At 37.3% G+C, this 24,359-nt stretch overlaps 1 protein-coding gene across 1 annotated transcript in view; it reads right to left on the bottom strand.

Moving 5' to 3' along the window:
- Positions 1 to 9,136: 9,136 nt before the first annotated feature.
- The window catches only part of IGF1R (insulin like growth factor 1 receptor), a 383,498-nt gene continuing 368,275 nt past the window's right edge, over positions 9,137 to 24,359 (bottom strand). Inside the window, exons 21-22 of the mRNA XM_044665422.1 lie at positions 16,300 to 16,434; positions 9,137 to 9,807 (exon numbers count right to left, since the gene is read on the bottom strand). Coding sequence (XP_044521357.1) covers positions 9,441 to 9,807; positions 16,300 to 16,434 — 502 coding nt within the window. The 3' untranslated portion in view covers positions 9,137 to 9,440. The remainder of the gene's footprint in view (positions 9,808 to 16,299; positions 16,435 to 24,359) is intronic.

The raw sequence follows: 24,359 nt of genomic DNA, 5'->3' as shown, positions 1-24,359 counted from the left end.
ATCTAAGTGGGATGAATTTGTTGTAATCAACTATTCATATCTGTTACAAGAGTTTATCTCTCAATCTATGGAAAGAGGAGCAAGATAAGGTTATAAAAAAAAGAAAGAAAAGGGGGTCACTGAAACATTTTTTTAAAAATGCCCAGAAGAAAAAGTGAAGGTCAGAAGTCTCAAACAAGTGGGCCAACTTTGAAAGTTACATGTTGAATTTATTATTTTCTTAAAAAGAAAAGCAAATTGTACATAAGTCTTCAGAGATAGTCTCCTCTTTCTGTTCAACTTTTTATGGAAGTGGTCATTTTAGTTGGTGTTTATTAAATTCAAAATAAAAATAAGTGGAATGAGCTACTTTGGGGAGGTAGAGGGGCTTCTCTCTGAGAATCATCAAACCATGACTGGATAACCACTTTTCAGCTTCATTGTTTAGAGAAGTGATGGTGAATCTTTTAGAGACTGAGTGCCCGAACTTCAACCCTCATGCTGCATGTGAGCCTCCACCCACCCCCCATGCCCCAGACAGAAACAAGGAAGTGCTTCCATTGGGCTGTTGGGCAGAGGGGCAAGTGATGTGAGAAATGTCCTCATGCACACATGGAGATGGAGCAGGGAGCAGCCCCCTCCAGCATACCCCAGCACACCAACATGAGTCTAGAGGATTCCCATTCAGGTATGGTTTGGACCATTTGGCATTAGCAGTTCCTTCCAATTCAAATTCTGGAATATAAGGTGTTTTTTTTTTCCATTAATGAAACTAATGAGTATTTCTTTATCTTCTGGCCAATCACACAGAGAAATAATCATAATAGATTTGATGCTTTAAAAATGTTACATAATTTTTGGAGACTGATTTGAAAGAGCCCATCCTTAAGTATTTAGAGGACCAAGTTTACAGATTTTTTTATGCTTAAGAGGCCAAAAGAATTAGGGGGCCACTTCAGCCTGGAAGGAACTTTATGAAACACTAAGTCCCGTCGTACATAGAAAATAAACAGTATGGTGAACAGGATTTACTGGCTATATAATTGTATATACATAGATCAAATCACAAAAACTGATCTTACTATGCTTAAGACACCAGACTTGATTCTGGCATCTTTTTTGGACAATTATTTATCTTTATGCCAGAATTTTTGTATGCCTTCAATTTTTAAAATTCATACTACTTTTGATTCATCTTATGTATCTACCTACACTTATTATTTATCCCTTCCCCTGAAGGCTTAATATTGTAGTAAGAGTACGAGATTCACCTGACATCTTTCAGTGGCCATGTTTTTTCATCTGTCGACTTGACATCCTCAGAAAAGTAAATTGATGCTGTTTACTAGCAGAGACATTTTTATCAGCAGAGAATATGCCTGGTTGTGATACACATTGGCATAAGATTACTTTTTGTCCTTTTCCCCCTGAGTTACTATATTCCTGTCACCCTGATCCAGTCAGAATGGCGGGTCCCAGAGTACCACCTTGGGATTCATCCTGATCACAAATCACAGTAGGCAGAATGACTTACCTGATGGGTCATGTCAGCAATGGGTGGCTCTGTTTTCTACAAATCAAAGCTTTGTCAGATTGGTGAAAGTGCTGTACTCTATGTAAGCCAGTTTTCTTCAAGCTTACTTAATGGTGTAGAAGAAGATATCTTTCCTTCCTCTCTAGCGATGTAGATGTAGTGAATATTTAGCCATGAGAAAACAGCCAAAAGCTTAGCACATAACATTTCCAAGTGACTGGTGTGAATATATGCCACATACTGCTTTCGCTCCATTTTACCCAAGTGCAGTGAACTAGGCCTCCCACAAAATCAGAAACATCAAATGCATACAGAATTCTTTTATTTAACTTAAAATCATGTAGTACTGTAACTACTAGAAAAAAGCTGAGTAAGAGAAACTAAAGTTGCCTTAGCTTCAGCCATTCAAAATAGACAAAGTTTCTTTTTTTTCATAATGTAAAGAATCCAGAGTATATCGCAATAACAGGAATAAATTCTTACAACAGAATATACAAAAACATTTTGAAATTTTTTTCATCATCTACTGATTCATTTTATATAAACACAGGAATTTCTTTAGGAATAATTTATACACAGAAAGTCATTTTATGTAACAAATTGGCCATGTTATTACTTTTTTTTATTTTTTAAAAAACTTTTTTTAAACAAGAAAACTTGGAAAATGTAGTATTTGCAATGCATCAGTTCCATAGAGCTTTCTGGTTTTGTTTTCAATCCCAGAGGTAGACAAACTCTGGCCAATCCTTTCACCTCAAACCTCACTGGCTTAGAAAACAGAAAGGTGTTTTCTCAAGGCATCTATTTTCTCCATGGCTGTGTCTACACAACACCAAACATCTGGACGAAAAGTAAAAAAGAACAAAAAACCAACCAATCAGACCTTTTGTTGCCATAGTGCAAAACATCCAGCTATTTTCAAAGATGTGAATTGTTGTGGGGTTGTGTAGGCACAGCCTATCATGTGTCAGAAGCTGGGGGAAGCAGAGGCAGGAAATATTTTTTGGGAGCAGAAAAATGTATCTTCGGTGTTCCAACTTAAATAAAAATAAATAGGGACTCTTCCTTGTTAGTTTTAAACAAAGCTTTAATCGTGATACAAGGCAGCTAACCAAATGGCATATTTTGCATACAGAACTGTCATATATTTTAAAGGAATAAATCTGTATGCCACGATCACTATCAAAACTGTTAGGCTGTCTGCTGTGTAGTCAAATCCTTCAATTTATCTGGCATTTCACAACAATTACCACAAAACAACAAAACCAGGTATTAAATAATTGTGACTTGGGCTGCTTAGTTTGCCATAACACTCATTCTGTTCCCATAACCAATGAGGTTCTTTCAATTTGTCGAGTTAGCTACACTATAAAGCGCAATGACCAGCTAGAGATGATCCCCACCCCCAACTGGAGGGTTCTGGAAGACCAAGATACTGAAGATACAGAACTACTAATTCCATCAATATCACCATTCCTTTTTTTATAAACCAGGGCACAAAGCTTGAGGGGTGGGGATGGGGGAAGGGGTGACCACGGTTTGGGGAAGGTAAAGATCCTTTTTGGCATACTGTAAAGCTAACTAGTAAACTGGTACCCTCAAAAAAATTGATCACATGCACACATTTGCACACACAGAGAAAAAAGTGCCTTTAAATTATTTTAGGCATTTATAAACTACAAACATTTTATAAAATTATTCTATGTACTTACAAAAATGCAATGAAACATTTAATTATTTCTTGTAAACCAGATCTTCGTCAACTGACTACCCGTAATCTACTGGACTTAAGAGCCCTATTGAAAATGCTAATGAATCACTAATTAACATAATGTTTACCAAAAAGATGCTGAAACACACACACAAATGGGTAATGCCATTAGGTAAAAACTAAAGACATATCCCAGAAATGACACCTGCATCAGAAATTCATATCATTGACCAATTTGAAGCAAATTCCTTGGTAACAGTTTCCAAAGCAGGACATTAGATGGTTTATTCATAGGAACCAAGTGATCTAGTAAGATTTCTAAGCTTTGATGTGATCTGAGATCTTCAGAAGCCATCAAGAGCAGAAAATCCCCCAAACTTCTAAGCTCTGTACCCTTATGTCCTCAATTCCATAGTCTTTTCATACATTAGTATAGTAGATTTGGCTTCCTATTGACTGACTCATTATTGAACCAGCAAGGGTCATTCATATGTTTTTACTAAGAATAACCAGTCCTCTTAGTCGAGTGCCAAAATAAAAGCATTCTGGCCTGTCTCAGGTCTGTATCTTCAGCATCTCTGGCAATAAATGTTTAATCTAAACAATATCTTCTCTTTGAAATCTTATTTGTACCACCAACTACTTCAGAGTAGAGTTATAAAGTTTGAACTTTATCACTGGTTCTTAAGGAGTGGATCTCTGGTACCTTCTCATCGTTGCTTAGCCCAGGAAATAATAGACAGTTGACAAACAAAAGAGTAACATTAATTAAAAAAAACACACCAAAACCCAAACCTTAAAGACATTACTGGTATGCTTGCTACTGGAATGGGTAGGGCATTTCATGGAGGAGTGTCATTAGTTTGGACTAGACTTATCCTCAACAACTCAAAACTGCTCTCCGAGAATCTCAAAGCAACATCTGGGGACCAGTTGATCACAGCACCTTGGGCTTTCCCACCAATTTGAGTTTCAGTGAGAACAAACCATGACAGAAGTATGTATCACAACCTGCTTACAGAACGGAGCTGTCACAGTGAGAAAGGGGCTTTGGTGGAACATGAACTGGCCTCAAATTTAGCATCACACTTGGCTGATATTTCTATCTTCCCAAACAAAATTTGATACCAAGTATGGCATGCTTTGGTAGTTCCACAATAGCCACCTTCTTTTTATGTGTTTGTTTACTAAAACTAAACCACCTCCTTGACCACTGAAACACTTACAAATATGATGAGAGAGGCTAGAAGGATGGCCCAGTGCTAGACATGAAAGTTGCCTTGTTCCCTCCATGGCGGCAATCTTGTGTCGTACAGAGTTTAGTAGCATCTTCTCATGGGATACAAATGAGGAGGGCTACAATTTGGTTCTAACAGGTGACATTAGACAAGTTTTCCAGAGCAGACAAGCTGGTGGTGTCTCAGGAATAGGCTGCACATAACAATTATATAATGCCAATACAAAAGCCAATGTCGATTCTCAGTGGTTCACATTACTAAAGCAGTGTGATTTACTGTTAAGAGGAGATTGCATGGAAAATGCCACAACTCAGATTCATAAAGCTATTTGGATTACACAAAGAAGAAAAATCAAAGAGAGTTGGAAATCAACATGAAATTAGACTAGAACTGTGACTATAAAATGCCTTGGTATAGTGAAGGTGGCTTGGTCCAGGAAAGATGACTGCCCCATCACATATGCTTATGTTCTTTTCATTTAAGTGCTTCTGAAATGTTTTTTTTTTCATGATGGGCGCTACATTGTTAGTGTTTTTTCCTACTTTTTTTTTTAAAACCACCTATATTAAAAAAAATAAAAACACACACACACAACTTGGACAGTTTTAACAAAACCCTCATAGCCAGCTAAATGATCTGCAGATCTCCAGTTGTGGAAACCAGTATGTGCAAAAAAGAGGAGGGGTCACTACACCAAGGGGTCACCTATGAAAGAGAGGAAAACCCTGATAAATTATGATGATCTTGGGAGCTCAGAGGACCTCTGAGAAAAGTAATGCTCTCCCCAAGGGCAGAGAGTGCTCCTGAGCTCAATGATAAAGCTGAATTTTTCAAGAAGCCATCCCTACCTTGGAAAAGTTGACCATATGTTTCTCGGATACTGCCATCAGAGCCCTCTACGAGGGCAGCTGCCAGAATCAGGTGAGTCAGGCCATATTAACGGCAGGATTAGGTTAGGACAAGTAGACAGTAATCAGTTAAAAACTCTGAAAGGGAAACTAAAATTTGATCGACGGTCCCTTAGAATCCATAGTTTGGTATAGTGTTGCCTTTTTCTTTCTAGGGGGGAAAAAAAAGAGAGACCAAGAGAGAAGTAGAGAAGAGAAGAGAAAAACTGCTGTCCAGCAAACTCTGTTTTGGACTATCCATTATTACCTTTGCAAGATCTGCAACTCTTGGTAAGAAACAATGGCAAACTTTAAGAACTATAATTTCCCAATTGGTAATGTTGAGAGCACTATACAACTCCACAAAGGGTAGCATTTCCCTACCAAAGCTTTCCTGGACTTGTGATTCATGGTAGAATCTATGGTGCAAGTGGCATCTGAGAGGAGGTAACAAAAAACAACTTATGCCAGTCTATGGAATTTTAACAGAAAGGCTATTTGCTTCACTCAGTACCACCCCAATCCTGGAAACCTTGTAAACAACTGGCTCTGGCGTATGAATAAGTTATTCATCATTCAATTCGCATAGAGCAGTCAGTTTCAGAGACAGTTATCATCAGACATGGATGGACAAGTAGCCACTCTCCTAGGCTGCAATGGTTGCTTCATTTATGACAGCAGCCACAAGAGAGCAAAAAACAAACAAATATCCCTACGTTCCCTAACACGACTATGCTAAGTCACAGAAGCCTCTCTGGGCTCTCTGTCTTCTTCCTATCCCACAGTTTAAAACAAACAAATTAAAAAAAAACAAACAAGAAAAACAATAGGAAAAGGCAAGCTGTTTGGAAATGTTAGGAGATAGATGAGTTAGAATGATGCTTTGACCCCTTGGAATAAAGTACTGGCCACTCCTCTCTATAACCTAGTGTATGTGGTCTGTAGTGTGAATGAGGTTACCAGTATCAACGGCATATTGTCAGGTGCTGAGAAATGTGAGATGTATTCTTTTTTTATATATACACATATAAAAAATAAGAGTGAGGTAGATAAATGTTTGAAAAAAATCAAAAACTGTCCCCGTCATACACAAAAACCCATATCTCAGTATTTAAATTCATTATGGGGTATCTCTACAGTGATTTAAACTGATATCACAAAAAAATAAATTAAAAAATCCTACATAGAATACCTTCTTAATTAACTTTTTTCTTCTTTTTTTTCCTTTTTTCTTTTCTCTTTTTTTAAAGGGAAAATAACTATGGGACAGAGGCTAGAGAAGAAAGTGGGACTCAAACTATACAAGCAAAAAGCACTACAAACTTTTTTTGTTTTTGTTTTTGTTTTTTAATCTCCAGTCACAACTATATTCTATTTTAATTCTTTGTTCTTATTCCAAAATTTAAACATTTCCATCCCAGAACAACTCTTGGGCTGCCATCCCTCATGGGAGCAATGTCAAAAGCAAACTTGGGTACTGACCTTAACAAACACCTTGAGTTTTTGTGCCTTGCCCCAGCTACCAAGGCTTTTTTTTTTTTTTGCAGATGAAACAAGCTACTTGGTCTGGAGTCAGGTCTAGTCCAGACCAGCAGGCCCAAACAGTTTTCCTCAGTTCAGCTTTTTCACCAACCTGGGGATGTCAACCACCTAGTTCACCTTTTGCCTAGTCTCATTCAGATGCAATTATCTTAAGTAGCTGCTTGTCAGGGAGAAATTGGGGTGGGGAGTGGGGAAGGTAGGACAAAGTAAGATTCAAAAACTGTTCTTTTGTTATTTTTCCAATAAGAAAAATGGTTAAGTCTGATCAGATCAGTGCTCTTAGGGCCACTCATGTGACATGGTGATCTATCTGCCGAGAAAGATTTGGATGAAGCAGCTGTTGTTCATGGGATGGAAGGGTTAAAATATTCTTTTTAAAAAATAGTGACCCAAATGCCTAGTGTCTGCAGTTAAACCGCTGTTGTACCCAACAATTAAAAAAATAGATATTATTTATATATACTTATATATATATTTATATATATATATGTAGAGAGAGAGCAAGAGAGAAAAAGAGAGAGAGAGAGAGATATGTGTGTGTCACAATCAAAAGAAAGGCAAGGGAGATGGTGAGACTCTTTGACAATGATGAATATGAACACTGAACAAGAATGTACTAAATATTTAACCTTTTTTTTTTTCTGACCTGAGTTTGTATCATGCCTTGCACTGTAACAGACTCGAGTGCTATGTGGGTTATGGGTTAAGGAAGTGGGTGAAGGAAGGGAGAATGTCATAAAAAGAACCCCTAGGCCACACTGAAGAGGATGATCAGGGGACATGCATCTTCCTTTACCCCCAATTCCCAAATTCCTCTTGAGACCTGTGCCCACATAGCTAATGTGTTTTTAAAAAAAACTAATGGGGGTGGGAACAGGGAAGGGAAATGCATTTATAAAAAGGCATCAAACAGTTCATGGCAAATCATGTTATACAAGTATCAATTACTGGGAGAGGAAGAAGAGAGTTACACACTATAGTTCAAAGCATAAGAACTTTGTTGGAAGGGGGAAAGGGAAGTAGGGTAGACCTGAAGGTTTTCATAGATTAAATCCACAAAGATAAAGAACAAAAAAAATAGCAGCTTTTTCTTCTGTACAGACATATAGATGAGTATCTGAACCGTAAAAAAGTTATAAAAGTGACATTAAAGACGATGTGTATGCAAATGATCCATGGTCTAACAGAGAACTGTTAAGACCCTTTAAGAAGTCTTAATAACAGAGAAAATGTCAACAAAGCTTAATATGCTTGAATCCATTTACTGCTTTTTCTTCTCATTTGTGTCGTTTTGTTTTAAATTTCTTTCCTTGCAAACCTGTAAAGAGGGGCAGGCTGCATCACTGGAGATCCCTTCCGGTTTGTGTCCTTGGGGGGGGTGGGAGTGAGGTGGGCAGAGATGAATGGGGAGGAGGGGCTGGGTGAGGGGAGTTTGGCTTGCGGCTGACTGTGTGTGTGAAGCGTGTATTTCTGGCTCTCACCACTGCCAGTTTTCTCCAGAATTCCCAGGGGCCAGAGAGTGGGAGGGGGTGGAGGAGGTGGGGGGTGGGGGGGAAATCAGTTCGGTTCCTTCCCACTTTCATCACAAGAAAGGAATATTTTGTCCAGTTCCCCAAAATAACAATAATCTAGACAAAAACAATTTGATTTCTTTTTAAAAGTAAAATATAAAAAGAATACCGGTGTCTGATTGGGTGGAGAAGATGACTAGCATTTTGTTTTGTTTTGTTTTGTTTTGAATGGAGCAAAATTGATTACTGTGCTCTTTCCATGCCTATGACAACAAGAAGAAAAAAAATTTAAGGAAAAAGAAAAGTTTGGGTTTTTGGCAAAATTTGGCAGCATTTGAAAATGGTTAACAACCTCGAATGAATGATGGCCCTTTTAAAATTTCATGAGTTATTAAAAAGGTTGAAAGAGCAGGTTTAAAAATCCAGTCTCTTAACTTGATTTTATAAAGACCTATATATTGTTAGGCAGGTGCTTGCAAGGGGGTAATAGGGGCCACTCAGCCAGCCATTTCTTTGATCTGATAAAAAGTGCTTTATGGTTGAATTTGCACGCAGATATGTTTCTCCTTAAGAAGCCAAGAGAGAATGTACTGTGTGTGTGAGGACAGAGATGTATATAAAAAAAGACGACAGGGGGAGGGAGGGAGGGAGAGAGAGAGAGAGAGAGAGAGAGAGAGAGAGAGAGAGAGAGAGAGAGAGAGAGAGAGAGAGAGAGAGAAAGAGAGAGAGGAAAATCAGACCTCAAGTTTTCTGTTGCTATTAAATGTTACCAGTAAAGTTTTTAAAGGCCCGCCTCATTTGAGGAATCCTTTACTGAAACAAACATCTGCTTGCATATTGAAAAAAAGAAAAAAAAATCTTCAATGTGTTGTTTACTGAAGATAGGGGTCTCCTGTGTGCAGCGATGGCAGTTCTGAAGATCCACTGAGGTACAGTAGGCTTTTGAATATATTGTTAAATTTCTTTTTCCCTCCACCCCCCCCACCCCAACCCCAGTGTACGTGTGTTACTGTTTGCATGGGATTCTGGATCCAAGGATCAGCAGGCCGAAGACTGGGGCAAAGGTAAGGCCCTTTCGTTCTTGCGTCCCCCATTCATGTGCGCGTAAGGCTGCCTTTCATCAAAGCTGGCCCTGAGGACCACCACACCAGGCCCATTCTCGGCTTTATGTCCTGAGTGTTTGTCAGCCGGCTGGAGGGTGGAGGAAGGGTCTAAGGGAATGCTCTCCATGTTCTCAGTCTCTAGGTCCAGCTCTTCGGTGTCTGGAGGCTTATTCTCTTCACTGTAGAAGAAGGAGACCTCCTTGAAGCCTGGGTCCAGCTCATCTTTGATGCTGCCGATGATCTCCAGGAAAGAAGGTCTCATTTTGGGATTGTACTGCCAACACATACGCATCAATTCAAACCTACGAGCAAAATACAAAGATATGATGGAACAACCCATACAGGTGGAGAAAATGGACACGACTCCATTTCTGAGTGTGTAAGTACATCTAGGTGCTTGGATCTACCTAGAGATATTGGTGAAAGGCTTTTTTTCCCTGCATAGCTTCTACTAAAGACCTTAATTTTGATGGCTCAAGTACTTACAAGTAAAACAGATGATTCTGATGAGTTACAAGTTAAAAAAAATTATTGTCTTTCTAAGTTATAGAAAAACAAAAGTACTTTTCAACATAGTAACTTAACAATAAGAGTTGCCTGCTGTTTGCCAACAGCTGGCACATACTGGTGTCTCAATTGGGAAGAAGATGACACTTTTGGAATGATGAGACAGAATATGAATTCTGCTCTAAGTATAGCACCAACCACCTAAGGAGTCAGAGAGCCTGTGTTTTTGCTCATTGGTCCCTTCACAGATCAGAAAGAAAAAGCCACATGTAGTTTCATTTTAATGATTTGTCTATGAGTGATACTTAGCAAAAGTGAGTATAAAGTCTTATGTGAAAACACAATGGTTACATGGGAAAGAAGGGTGGCTCATGCTTATCAGACAGGAAATACCAGAAGACAAGGTAGCACAAGCAAGATGAAAAGTATACTCTTGTTGATACTGCAAAAAAAAGAAAAAGAAAAAAAAGAAAGAAGGAAAAAGAAAAGAAAAAAAAGAAAAAGGTATTCCTTGAGGATTTTTTAAAGTGAACTTGCTTGACAGCCAAGAATAATTTCCTCTTTTAATAGGAGCCCATAACAACAGAAGACTTTTTAAAAGTTTCTCCTCCTGCTTTTATTCTTTTTTCTCCCCAAGTCTCTAAAGTTGGAACACTGATTGTATAAAAACAAAACAACTTGGTTAATCAATTTTCACAGAAAATAGGACTACAGATATGAAAGCTATAATTAACCAATATCCTTAGCTCGCTTTCTAATACTGCTTTTGAACTTCAGAGCTGGACAGGCAAAATCTTACAACAGTCTCCCCATGCCCCAAGAAATTCACTAAGGAGTGAGGTTACAACACTGCAAATGCCTTTCTACTTGTTGTGAAAAAGAAAATCTGCCATGTAAATAGAAAGAGTATGAAGGTCTGTTAGAGGATACTATCAGTTAAATTTGTGTTTGTAGTGGCAATATGTCCAGGGTAGATGAGTGAGGATATGAGACATAAAAGAAGGTGTACATAGAATGAGTTTTCATATCCTGTTTAGTCAATATATCTGTGATTACTTATCTATTCATGCACAAAGGGGAAATGGTATTCTCTAGTATTCCAAGAGTTAAAAAATGTTTATACATACAATTAAAAGCAAGCCTATTTTTCAAGCCCTAGTAGTATGGTAGAACAGAGCACTGGATTTAGAATTAAAAAACTCCAGTTTTTTCCAAGATTTGATGCTTATAATCTATGTGACATTGGACAAGTCAGATTTCCACTTGAAAATGAGAGAACAAGGCTAGATTATCTCTAAGGTTCTTTTCAGCTCTAAATCTCATGTTCGTAATAGGCATCGTTTATTTTTATAAAGCAAACCAAGAAATTGTCAAAAATCCCCTACAAGTCTCTTGGCTTCCTCAATAATCACAAGCAGTGTACAAGTTTTGCATTCTCTGACACACATTCAGCATTGATGGTTCAGTCAACTTCTCTCTATAAAGGAACTAAGAAATTGGCCTGCCCATGTTCCCTTTTCTCTTGTTCCACCATTTCCTAAGTGGGGCAGGGCCAGAAAGACAATGTATATAGAAATAAAACTCTGACATAAATATATAAAACTTATCTCTGTGACTTCATGGCAATGCCTTTCTAGCTGACTGGTATGTCCCTGAATAGAAGCATCAGCTGGGGCCAAGAACACTCACTCGATATTCCCTGGCTCAGAGCCCTGTGGCCTGGGGGCAATGCTTGGGAGATACCACAAAGCAGAAGAGTAATCCATGTGACATCAGCACAAACAAGGCCATGTGATGCTTCTTTTAAATCATTCCAGATTCAAAAACCTTCCAGTGCTTCCCATAAAAGGAAGTTGTTTTTTTTTTTTTTTACTCTGCGGGATTCAAGACCTTGTTTACACTATCTCAACAAGAAAACTTTCCAGTAGACTCTAGAATCTAGAGGAATATATGAGCTGATTGAAAAACAAATAAACCAACAAACTTATCTCTTCCTTTTAAGATGTCAGTTAAGAGGTTTTGTTTTGTTTTGTTTTTAGGGGGGGATGGAGATGAAGTGTTAAAACTAACTTTGGAGAAAGTCCATATCCCTTAAATAATATTTGTTCTAAGGCATAAGCAAACTATAGCAAAGAAAAAAGCTGTGATGTTAAAATGGTGAAAGTTTCTTTTCTTTTTTTTAATCCTGGCTTGTTAAATTTCATTATTTAAATGTATTCAGCACATAACTGGGCCCATAATTAATCAGAAGACATTAGGGACATCTGGCAAACTGGATGATCCTGAAGCATTATAACCAGATTAACAGAAAATTAGTAATCACTTATTACTACCGTACATTGCTCTCTTAATTCTTTGGGAAAAAAGGGTGGGGGGAGAGGGAGAGGCATTTCTTTGACAGACTTGTTTCTGCTCTTAGCACTTCAGCAGGAACTATAAAATGGACAAGTCAAAATCTGTGTAGGAGAATTAGCAAGCTAAGATGCATAGAGAGAGCTTAAGGATCAAAGCATTCTTGCTTGCAACAGAAGCAAGGACCTTCAATCAGATCTGATGACAACGAGGTCACAACACTTAGGACAACAAGGTTCCGTAAAAACAGAACATGGAGAGAGGATGCTTGTGTGTCTGCTTTTATGTCTATGAAAAGCTACCTCATTAGAATCACCACCAAACATTTTCATATGGAGTTCATGTTTCAAAAACAACTTCTAGGCCATGAAATTGCTGTGTGCTGCATCACTGCCTAGCCTTGGTATCCTAAATACTTCATCTAACTTAAATACTCCTGGGTTAGAGTAAGCAAATTAACGGTGTCAAGGTACACTGTTTACTGTAGGGAAATTTTATCCAAGTGTTAAACAGGCCAGAAGCATCAGTTTATTTAAGTTTGGTCTCTATTCAAGTACTTTGAATCTTAGCAGAAGCAGCCAAGAATGTTCAACAATGTATGGCTTTTCATCAATAAGAGTGGGGGAGATATGTCCATTATGTTTTGAAAACTAAAAAATAAAGCAGTCCAGTCTCTGTTGGGTTATTTTTTTTTCAGGTCTTCCTAAAGATTAGTACATTCTCCTTTAATTCTTGAATACAGAAGGCTGCCATTCACAAGAAACTCTATTTATAGTGGCTGTTCCAAAAGTCTTTGTGCAATATCAAGCTAGTAAAGTTTTGACACATACTAAGACTTTTAGAACACCCCATATATGTATGTGTGTATATGTGTGTGTCTGTGTAGGTGGTATAGAATTAGATTGGGGGGAGGAGTTATAAGGGAGTTCAAGGCATCAGAATATGGCCTGAATCCGGTTTTAAAATATTTTCTTCCATTTTGAGCCGATTTTCAATTTTTTATATCCAAAGAACTTGTCTCCTAGAAGATATCTTCCTTTACTAAATTTGTCCATAAGAGAGGATGAGAGAAGACAAATCTGTATACTATCTATAAAACTAAACAGCCTCCCTTTTATTTTGTTGTGGACCCAGAAGGGAAAGGAATTTTCCAGAGAACTTCTGGACTGCGAAATAAAGACATCTAACTGAATTAAATTTGTAACATCTAAATGCTACCTCTCTCCTCGATTTTCCTGTTACATTATGCTGGGAACAGGAAGTGTATGGATTTTCCCATAGCAGGTGGGCTCAGATTCCCAGGCATCTTAAATGAATATTAAAATACCATCCATCTGTGAGTGGATCAACTTTACGAGTCCCACAAATATCTTATAGACAAAATTTTACACCAATCACAAGAGGACACAAAGGAGAAATACTCATACCCCAATGCCACTCCTCCTCCTCCAAGACAAAACCAACACCTGTTCACTTGGACTCTTTTTTTAATGCCTCTCCAAGACACTACCAACTCTAACAATGAATATCATTGTTTAAATTAAGAGTCTTAGCCTTGGGCTCATTAACTTAAAAAAAAAAGCACAAACATTTTGATAAAACTGTATTTCAATATAATTATTCAGTCTTTTCAGTAGTGTCTGACTCTTCTTGACCCTATTTGGGGTTTTCCTGGCAAAGATACTGGAATGGCTTGCCATTTCCTTCTCTAGCTCATTTTACAGATGAAGAAGTAAGGAAAAAAGGGTTAAATGACTTGCCCAGGGTCATACAGTTGGAGTCTGAGTCTATATTTTAACTCAGGAAGTTGAGTCTTCCAAACTCTAAGCTTGACACTCTGTGTCACCTAGTTGCTCTTCAGTAGAATTCATTTCCTTGAAAATCCTATATATTTAAAAACGTTTTCATGAGAAAGGGTCCATAGGCTTCACCAAACTGCCAAAGGGGTCTATTAAATAGAAAAGGTTAAAAATCCCTGTCCTGTATATGCTAATGACATTTTGTTTGAAGTCAGTGAAAACTATCCCCCAAGTAATTTTCATTAATGGAATGACTCTTGGCAGATCTGGGTTTTAGGAAACACAATGGAAAACAAAGCCTAACATATATCTCACAGTATTGGTGCCTGCCCCTCCCTACTAACCAAACTTATCTTTATAATAAAGGTCTAAGCCTTACATTGTTAAAGAAATGTATCTTGTGAAGGATCTAACTAATGTCAGCAACCTGATTTCATCCTTTGCCTTTTACATTCATGATAACTGTTTAAAAGATATAACAAATGAACCAAATTTCCAGGGGCCCTTCATGTGCTAAAAAGCACAGAAATATTATATAAACCTTTTAACATTAATAGCCACAATGCTACAAGAATCAGGCTCACCATTTCAACACTGTTCCTCTGAAAGCATCTGCTTCAAACTTATCCTTCAGGTTCCAACATAATCTCACTCTACAGAAAGGGCAATGGATTATGTTTTTTTCCTGGTGGAAATAGCTTTTAAGAACAAAAAGGCAAGTCTGTCAACAAAACAAATGTCCCCAGAGGCTTCTTCAATGAAGACGGCTCCCTGGGTGGACATCAAAGTGGTGGGGCAGTTTTTCCATAACAATTTTAAAAGGTAATCCAAAATTCTTTTTGACAGGTCTTCCCAGAATGGATACTCATGGTTTTAACTTTTGTTTTGATGTGAAAATGCAATCTCTACTATTTTGAAAAGACCCACATTCATTCATGCCTTTCAGATTACAATCTGGAAACTCTATTTTCTATTTCTATCCTTGTCCTACAGGGTCTAATGCAACGGAGGACTTTCTTGTCATCCTCTTTCCAGTCTTGTGAGACTAGAAACAGCGTGAGAGGGGAAGTCACCAGGCTATAGTGCTGCTCCACTCCTCAGTCCCCCACAGCCTCCCATTTTCCCCAGCTCCTACCTCCCCCCCTCAAGTCACAAAACAACATTGTCATCTGATACCAGAGCAAGACCTCCAGCCAGAAACGCTCTTTTCACAAGAATGCTCAGCAGCTGAGGACCATAAGGAATCATATACCCATTAACGGCCTCAAACAAATTTCAAAATGACAAGTTGTAGGTTTTTCTTTCCAAAAAGCCAGTTTGAGAATATCAGAGTATTGAGTGCCCAAAATGAACTGAGACTGTGCACGCCAAGGGTGGTGTTCAGAGAGATCTAAAGCTAAGTTAAAGCATGTTTCAGTTCCACACTGTTCACTAAAATGAAGTTTAAGTGATAATATTAGTCATATGGCTCACACTCTTTTAAAACACTTAACAGAAAGGGGGAAATATTTACCTCACTAAGGAAAAAAAAAGCCTTGGTTGTAGCAGTATATTGAAACTACTCAAAGTAAAGAATTAATGTGTTTTTCTTCTGCAAGAGACACTAAAAATTCCTGACACCAAAGGGTGCTTCTTTTTGCTGACTTTCCACAGTTGCACACTTTAGCAAAAATCAGTGACTGAAAAGTTTCTGCTTAAAGTTATTTTAAACTGAAGAAATATGGATATTCACTGTCATTTTTGCATATACGCATGTGTGTGCATGTGTATGTATAGATTGTGTTGTGAGGGGTGGGAAAGAATAGGAAAAGATGGTCAAAAATTTCGTAGGTAGGCTTCACCTGATCAATCTAGCAAATGCTGCCAAACCTGCGTATACACCAAGTATAAAGCTAAATAAAATAAGATATAAGGGGGAAAAACTCAATAACAAAGATAATCCTAAAGTCAGATGTTTCATTAATCATGATTCCTTAGGGGTAAAACCCCCAACAGCCAACCACCAATGTAGAAGCCTGTTATAACACTGCCCAGAGTCAGATTTGCTTCTCTGAGTTTTGATCCTTCATTACTAATGGAAGGAGGCAATATCAGAGAATAGAAAGAAGAAAACTAAGAGGCCCAGGAAATACATACAGCATATCGGGGCAGTTGTCTGGTTTCTCTAGAAGGCCACCCTCCATAACAAACCGGAGAACTTGTTCATTAGACATGCCCTGATAGGGCTGCTCTGCTAATGTTGCAATCTCCCAGAGGACAACACCAAAGGACCTAAAATAACAAAGAAAAAACATTTAAAAGTCGAATGATCAAGTCTGTTATTGTTGTTGTTTTTTCAATTAGGAACTAGATCTTTACAAAAGTTCCCCTCCCATCATTTCATCTACTTTTGTGCAGAACAAATTTCTGGCTACATAGGCCAGTGTAAATAAAGAAATAAAGACTGAGTCACAATAGTTCATGATAGCTTTAACAATGATCCGGCCATAACTTCTTGGAGTGTAATATTCTATTATACTTTGGCTTAAGGGAATTCAGTTCAAAAAACATTTATTGAGTTCCTACTGAATGCGAAATATTGTACAAAGGTCTAGAAGGGATAGAAAGATTTTTCACTGCATTAAAAAATGACAAAGTCCCTGACCTCAACATATTTACTATCCAATAGAAGGAGTAAGGCCAACTACAAAAAAAAAAGCTACAAGACATAATGTCCCTAAGTTTCATAAAAGAAATATCAAAAAAGTACTAAGGAGATTTAAAAAAAGAAAGAGTTCACATGTATTTGCCAGTTGAGGAGAGGATAAGAGAAGCTTTTCTGGAAGAGATGGCCTTTGAAGGATGGGTAAAAATTAGGCATAGGTAAGAAAGAGAGTATGCCAGAAATAGACAATCTAAGCAAAGACGGGGAGGCAGGGGACTTAGGGCATGCTGAAAGAACAAGTAGCCTTGTTTAGCCAGAAAGTGGGATACATGAAGCAGTAGGAGATGAATGTATAGAATGGATAGGCTGGGATCAAATTAGGGAAATCCTTCGATGTTCCTCTATAAAGAGTTTGGAATTGATTTGGGAGGTAACAGGAAACTATTCAAAATTCTGAACAAGGCAAGGCAGTAACATTATTAGAGCTGCATTTTAGAAAGATTATATAGAAGCTATATAAAGAATAGATTTGAGGGAAGCACAAAGTGGAGGCAGGAATGAGCAGAGGCTATTACGATAGCTCAAGAGAGAGATAAGAAGGGTGAGAAAAAGGTTGTTGACGGTGGGAATAGACAGAATCAAGGAGACAGAATCAAGGCACTCTAGAGGAAGACAGAACAAGGGTTGGTGACAGATTAGATGTGAGAAGCAATGAAGGGAGGTACAAAGAACAAAAGTAAATATTTAGCAAAAAACATCCACAAAGAGAAATTAATTCTACCACACAAAGCTTACCTGTTAGTTTCATTAAAAAAAAAACCCACTACAAATTAAAGAATTAAAATGAATAATAAAAGACTACATAGATTTCAGCATATCATTTACATAATGCTAAATTTGGGAATACAGTACCTTTACAAAATTAAATTTTTCATATTAAATCCTAATTATACACCAATTGTTCTTCTATTTGTCTTTACATTTGATTTATGTCAGCTTAGCAAAGCATGATGGGCATCACTAAACTGTTAAGGGGCTTCTTTGGACTGGGCAGATATGAATGAAATGGTACCAATTGGGATTTGTCCTACCATATCATCTCCATTCAGGAAGCTGGTCCCCAAGCACAGCACAAAATTCTATAGAACATGTATAAAAATTTGTGACTCTTTGAACTGTAAAATTTTAGATGCCGCTTAAATAACTTGTATTTGCAATTAGCTTTGGTATAAATGGATACTCAAAGCACATGTTGGTATGACTTAAATAGAATCTTAGTAGACAAGGGGGGATTTACCCACCCCACCCACCTCATGGTCCTTTATAACTTCTATTGACTGTGAAATAGCATTTATGTTACACAAGAGTTCTAGAAAAGCTTATGCACTCAGACCCCAAAACAACTGCTTTAAAAAGAACAAGCAGATATTTCTCCCATCAGTTTTGGAATGGGAATCTCTACATTGTTAAATATGTAAGTTCGCATAAATGGCATGCCTCTAAAGTTTGTGATGCTTGAATTGTCAAACAGTACCATGAATGATATGCCTTCTATTTTTATTATCTCTCTTCTTGGTCACAGGAAAGGGACTCCAGAACTTTTCTTGAAAGTGGTTCTTTATCTAACATTTTCTCTACTTTAATTGCTCTGTTTTTTTCTTTCATTCTTCTATTATTTATTTCATAGTAGACCCTAAGAATACAACTTTCAAAAAAACTATAAAACCTATTTAGCTAATGGTCCAGTTATTCTTTTTCCTTGCTCAAAGGGCCTAGTAGGGTAGAATTATCTTGTCTTCAATTTTCATATAATAACGCTTTAAGAAATAACTGTATACTTACCCAATATCAATAGTGTGCAGATGAAAAAAAATAATTTTTGCTTCAATAACTAGCCAAAGCACCAGAGGACCTCCAAGTTGTGACTTAGAGACCATCTAGGTTCAATGAGATGACTTAACAGATGTTGAACAAGGTGAGGCAGTGATTAGCAGGTAAATAGTATGTTAGATTTTCAGATTAAGAATTTTTTAGAAGAGTTTAATATTTGGCAGGGTACTACACAAATTTTGAACATATGTCAACTTAATAGAGAATCTGAATTGATCTCACTCTTGAAGATTAAATGTTTCCTTCTCCATGGAGAACGTTTTAATATGGCATTTGGATTTTTCTCCACTCCCACCTCTTGCCAAATGCTCCCCACTATCTCTTTCCTCCCACACATATAAACATAAAACCCGCTTAGCATTTTCAGTGTCCATACTGTGTAGGTGTAAGGATTGTGTAGGATAAGAATTGTCCCAAGATCAAATGTAATGTTCCATTTGAAAAAGGAAGGGAGGATTATCCATGGCTTATACAGTGACATACAGAAATATACAAACCAATGGGCATTTCATATTATACAAAGGAAATAAACTGACTACTAGAAAAATGTGGCAAACTTTAAATGAGCACACTGATGCATCATTCTTGTTCATAGAAATGTGGAAAACTTTTGGACAGTGGTTTAAAAATGAACAGAAGCCAACAGCATGAAACACCAGCTATTTAAGCTAATATTAAATAATCTATAGCTGCATTAAAAGAACATGTTGTAGGAGAACAATTTTAATGAATGAATTCATGTTTTAGGGGCATTTATATAGATATTCGATAAATATTTATTGAATTGATTGATATGTGGAATATTCCCTTCAAATCTCAGTATCCTATTTTGACTGGCACACTGTAAAGTTGTTTAGCATTCAAAAGAGGTCAATCATGATGAAGGGGAGTTTAGCATCGAAGTTTTATATAAAGAACAACTGAAGGAAATTGGGATTTTAATTTGAAGAAAAAGCTATAAGGAAAAACCATAACTATATTCAAATCTTTGATGGGATGTAATATAGGAAAACGATGTTTTATGGAAAGTAGACTTGTTCTGTGTTGTTCTAAGCAATGGTGTCAAACTCAAGCAGAAAGGATTCCTGTCAGGCCCACATTGACTTTGAAAACCACAAATTATATTACCTATATTGTATTGTTTTAAAATTTATTTTGTTAAACATTTCCCAATTACATTTTAATCTGGTTCTGTCTCTGAGAAGGCAGTTTTAAGATCTGAGTTCTAGAATACAAAATAAGAGCTAAAAACTATAAGAAATAAGTTTTACTTCAATATAAGAATCAACTTTGTGACAACTACAGTTATGCAACAGTGAAATATGCTGATATAAATTAATGAATTTCCCATGAAGTATTCCACCAAAGATTAAGATTAAGGAATGTTTTGTTGTTTTTGTTTTGGAATTTCTTGGTAAAGACATGGAAGTGGTTTACCGTTTCCTTCTCCAGCTCATTTTACAAATGAGGAACTGAGACAAATAGGATTAAGAGACTTGTCCAGGGTCACACTGTTAGTTATGTGTCTGAGGCCAGATTTGAAGTTAGAAAGATGAGTTCCTGACTCGAGGTTTAGCGCCCTATCCACTGTGCCCCTTCGCTGACTTTATAAGAAATGCTACAGGATAGATTTTTATACTGGGTGAGTCTGCTTTGATTCCATGATCTAGATGATATGGGATTCTCTTTAGTTGCAGGTATGTTAAAATGATTCAGTACTTTAACAGGTCAGATGCCTACAAGAGAAGGCAACTTTACTTCACAATCAGAGTAGCAACATATATGAGGTATATTTTGATTCCTACCTAAATAATCAAATTCTCAAAATCTACAGAAAAAAAGAAACTTTATTTTTTTTCTTTTTCTTTCTCTCCCCTCTCTTCCAGAGCTGAAAAGCAATTCCACTGGGTTATAAAAGTGTTATCACTTTATACCTATTTCCATATTATTCATTGAAAAAGAAACTTTAAAACTTTAATATTGAATAAAATGAATACTTGGTATTTTGTTTCTATTTTTTCCCTTATTGATTCTATATGGCCAAAGAGTGAAATGAGATATTGAGAGTAAACATCTGTCTCTTCATGCCTGCTTTTAGCAAAAGTAACTACATAGTACTGAGAATAAAAAACAATTTGCTTTTTGCCCTCACTTCTAATGTCTAAAAATGGCACTGATTTGGTAAGTGGACAGGCTCCTTCTTGGATATCCTTATTTTACTACAGTTCCAATATCTGACCTCACAATGAAGTAACAATGTTTTGCTGTGTCATAATTAAATGCTATTTCTAATAGGCACCTGACTCTAAAAAAACAAGCCTGAGTCCCTGGAGGTTCATGAGGTTAAAAAACTGATGTAGGTTACTATTTAAATAGTTCTTCTGTGTTGTCATCCAGACAGTTGGAAGTAAACAACTGCAATTTCCGTAACACATAAGCAATAAGATCTCTTGCTAAGAAAGCCAAGAAACCATGTGATACTTTGGGAAGTTAACATGCCAGAATGTCCGACTATTTGCCAAGACCTTCAATTATGTTTTAGAAACTGACTACCTATCTACAAACTTGCTGAGAAAGTAGGATAAAGAAGAGGGCACAGCTTGAATTCTCTGAACTTGTCCAGAGCTAAGAGACTTTTATTAAGAAGGAAGATATTTTGTGTCCCATTCTACTCATGAGTCAGCAACAAAGTATGCCTACTGAAGGAAAAAAAAACAGATGGGGAACTAACGGGAAACATAATAGAGAAACATAAACTTTATATATTAAAAAAGAAAAAGCAATTCAAGATTCATAGTGGTAAAGGCACTAAACAAGGGTCAAAAGACTCTGGGTCTGGGACCTAACTGTTTCACTTAAATAACATGTAAGATCTTTGTGATCAAGTTTCTTATTTGTAGAATGGGGATGGATAATAACCTGCCCCAGATACCTCAAAGTCTTGTGGAGTTCAAATGAAATACTACATGTAAAAATAATTCATAAATAACAAAATACTATATGAATGAACCTGGTATGGACATTCAAATGAAAGGATTTTATGAAAGGAAGGGAAGATAGAATCAAATGCTCAAGTGCAAAGGAAAGAATTTCATAAATACATGGACAAGTTGAGATATACCCCTTTCCAGTACTAGCCATGCTTCCAATTGTTCTCTGCTGACTGGTTAAGGCAGGGGAGATGTAACACTCCTTGGTCCCCAATGCCACTTCCAGGTTTTCCATCTTCTCTCATTACTCAGAAACTTCTCCTCCCTTGAGGTTCATATATTCATCTTTACCACCCAATTAAAATCCTGGTAGCTATTATTTGCCAACCTCTAGGTCACTCCCCATCCTTCTTCAATGAGCTCAATACATGGCTTCCAGTTTTTCTCTACTTTCTAACTTCTGCCCTCAGAACTTCAACAATCATGACATTCCCTCAACCAAACCTTTTGGTTTCCTCAACCTCCCATGAGCTACTTCAGTCACACAGAAAGATAGTCCTACTCTTGCTCTAACCATTACCCAAAGATGTCCCACTTCTACATTCAAGAATTCCCAAATCCCCTGATCTGACCCAAATCTATTAGTTTTTTATCTCTCCCTTTGCCTTCCCTTAAAAAAAACATTTTTGCCAGTCCTGTGACTTCCAATTCCTTGATCAATTCTCTCCTAAGCCATCTCCCTCCACTTGTTACTCTCTCCTCTTTTCCCTATTGTGAATCTTTGGTGATCCAAATTCAATTCTATATTGTCATTCTTGCTTGAATTCCTAGAATCCTTATCATATCACTATTTTGCTCAGCTTTGGATCACTCCCACTATTTGTTGATTTTGCTCTGACATACATGCTGCTGAACAAAGGTGGTGAAAATCATACAAATATTCTGACTGTGTCTACAAATTTATGTTACATAACCTCACAGGGACCTCATTGTTACTAGGCAATCCTGCTTTACTTGCCTACCCTATCCCACTTCCTAAAACAGCTCTTTCAAAGCTATTCCTTCCTCCTCAAACCTCCAATGGCTGCCCTCCCTCAACTCTTTCAGTTGAGAGACTTACTTCATATTTTATAGAAAAAAATGGGGCCATTTACCATGAGCTCCTTCTAACCCCTTTCTCCCCATTTTATATCACCCAGGTTCCTTTTGTTACTTTTTTTCTTCTTTTACCTGTTTCTTGATGATGAACTATTCACATGATGACCTGTATTTACATTTTACCAACTCTAGTCCCCCATTTAGCAATTCCAAACCTAGTTATTTTTTCTAAGGTTGTCCCCTCTGGTATGCCCATTTTATTACTTATTTTCAATCATTCCCTGAATGTTTCCATCCCTACTACCTACAAACATGCCTGCATCTTCCCCCATTCTGGGAAAAAAAAACCCATCACTTGAATTTTCCATCTCCACTATAACTCTATATCTCTTCTAACCTTTGTTGTCAGATTCTGCGAAAAGTTCATCTTCAATAGGTACCTCAAGTTTCTTTTTCTTCTTACAACCTGATATAACTTTATCATTACACCCAAGCCTCTCTCTCTAAAAATGCCAATAACCTCTTATTTGCCAAATCTAATGATTTTTTTTTCAATCCTTATCCTCCTTCACTTCTCTGCAGCTTTTGGCAATATTGATCACTCTTTTCTTTAGTACTCTGAGTTTTCAGGAAATTATGCTCTGCTAGTTCTCCTCCTAATATCTCACCATTCCTTTTCTTGTTTCCTTTGCTGGATCCTTTTCCTGATTATGCTCTTTAACTGTAGTTACAGTGCGGTGTTCTGTCCTGGGAATCCTCTTCCTTCTCCCTGTATAATTACTTCATTTAGTGATCCCATCAGCTTTCATGGATTTAATTGCCACTTCTATGCTGATCATTCTCAAATCTACCTATCTTGGCTCAATTTCTCTGTTGACCTCCAATGTCGTATCTCCCACTGCTTTTCCAGCATCACAAACTAGATGTCCAGTAGATATCTTAAACTCAACCTGCCCCAAATGGAACTCATTGCCTCTCTCCCCAAATGTTCTTCCTTCTTTCAAACTTCTAAATTTCTGTCGAGAGCAAAAAAATCCTCCAAGTCCCTCAAGATCCCAACCTTGACTTATAGGAGTCATCCTAGACTCTTCACTATCTTTTACCTTCTGTATCCAATTTGAGGACAAGAGCTATTGATTTTACTTAATACTGTAATATCTCTAGAAAATACCTCCTTTTGTCTTCTTCTGTTGTCAGCACTTTAGGGCAGGACCTCATCACCTCACCTGGAATACTGCAATAGCCTGCTGGTGGGTTTGCCTGCCTCAAGCCTACTCCACTTCAATCTCCATTCAGCCCCACAAGTAATTTTCCTAAAGCACAAGTCAGACCCTATCACCCCACTAATTCAAAAAGCTTCAGTGGCTCCTTATTGCCTAGAGGATCAAATACAAAATCCTCTGTTTTGCATTCAAAGCCTTTCTTAGCTACTTCCTATCTTTCCAGTCTTCTTAAATCTGGCTCTTTTCCACATATGCCTCAACGATGTCATATCATGCCTCCTTACTGTTCCATGTACAAGACCCTCTATCTCTTGGATCTAGGTACTTTCTCTGGCTGTCTCTCCTACCTGGAATGCTTTCCTTCCCCAATTCTACCTAGTCAACTAAAATTTCATCATTTACAGCAAGCCT

This window comes from Gracilinanus agilis, chromosome 2 (genome assembly GCF_016433145.1).
Source record: "Gracilinanus agilis isolate LMUSP501 chromosome 2, AgileGrace, whole genome shotgun sequence".
NCBI classification, from domain to species: domain Eukaryota; kingdom Metazoa; phylum Chordata; class Mammalia; order Didelphimorphia; family Didelphidae; genus Gracilinanus; species Gracilinanus agilis.
This window is presented reverse-complemented; position numbering and strand designations above follow the sequence as displayed.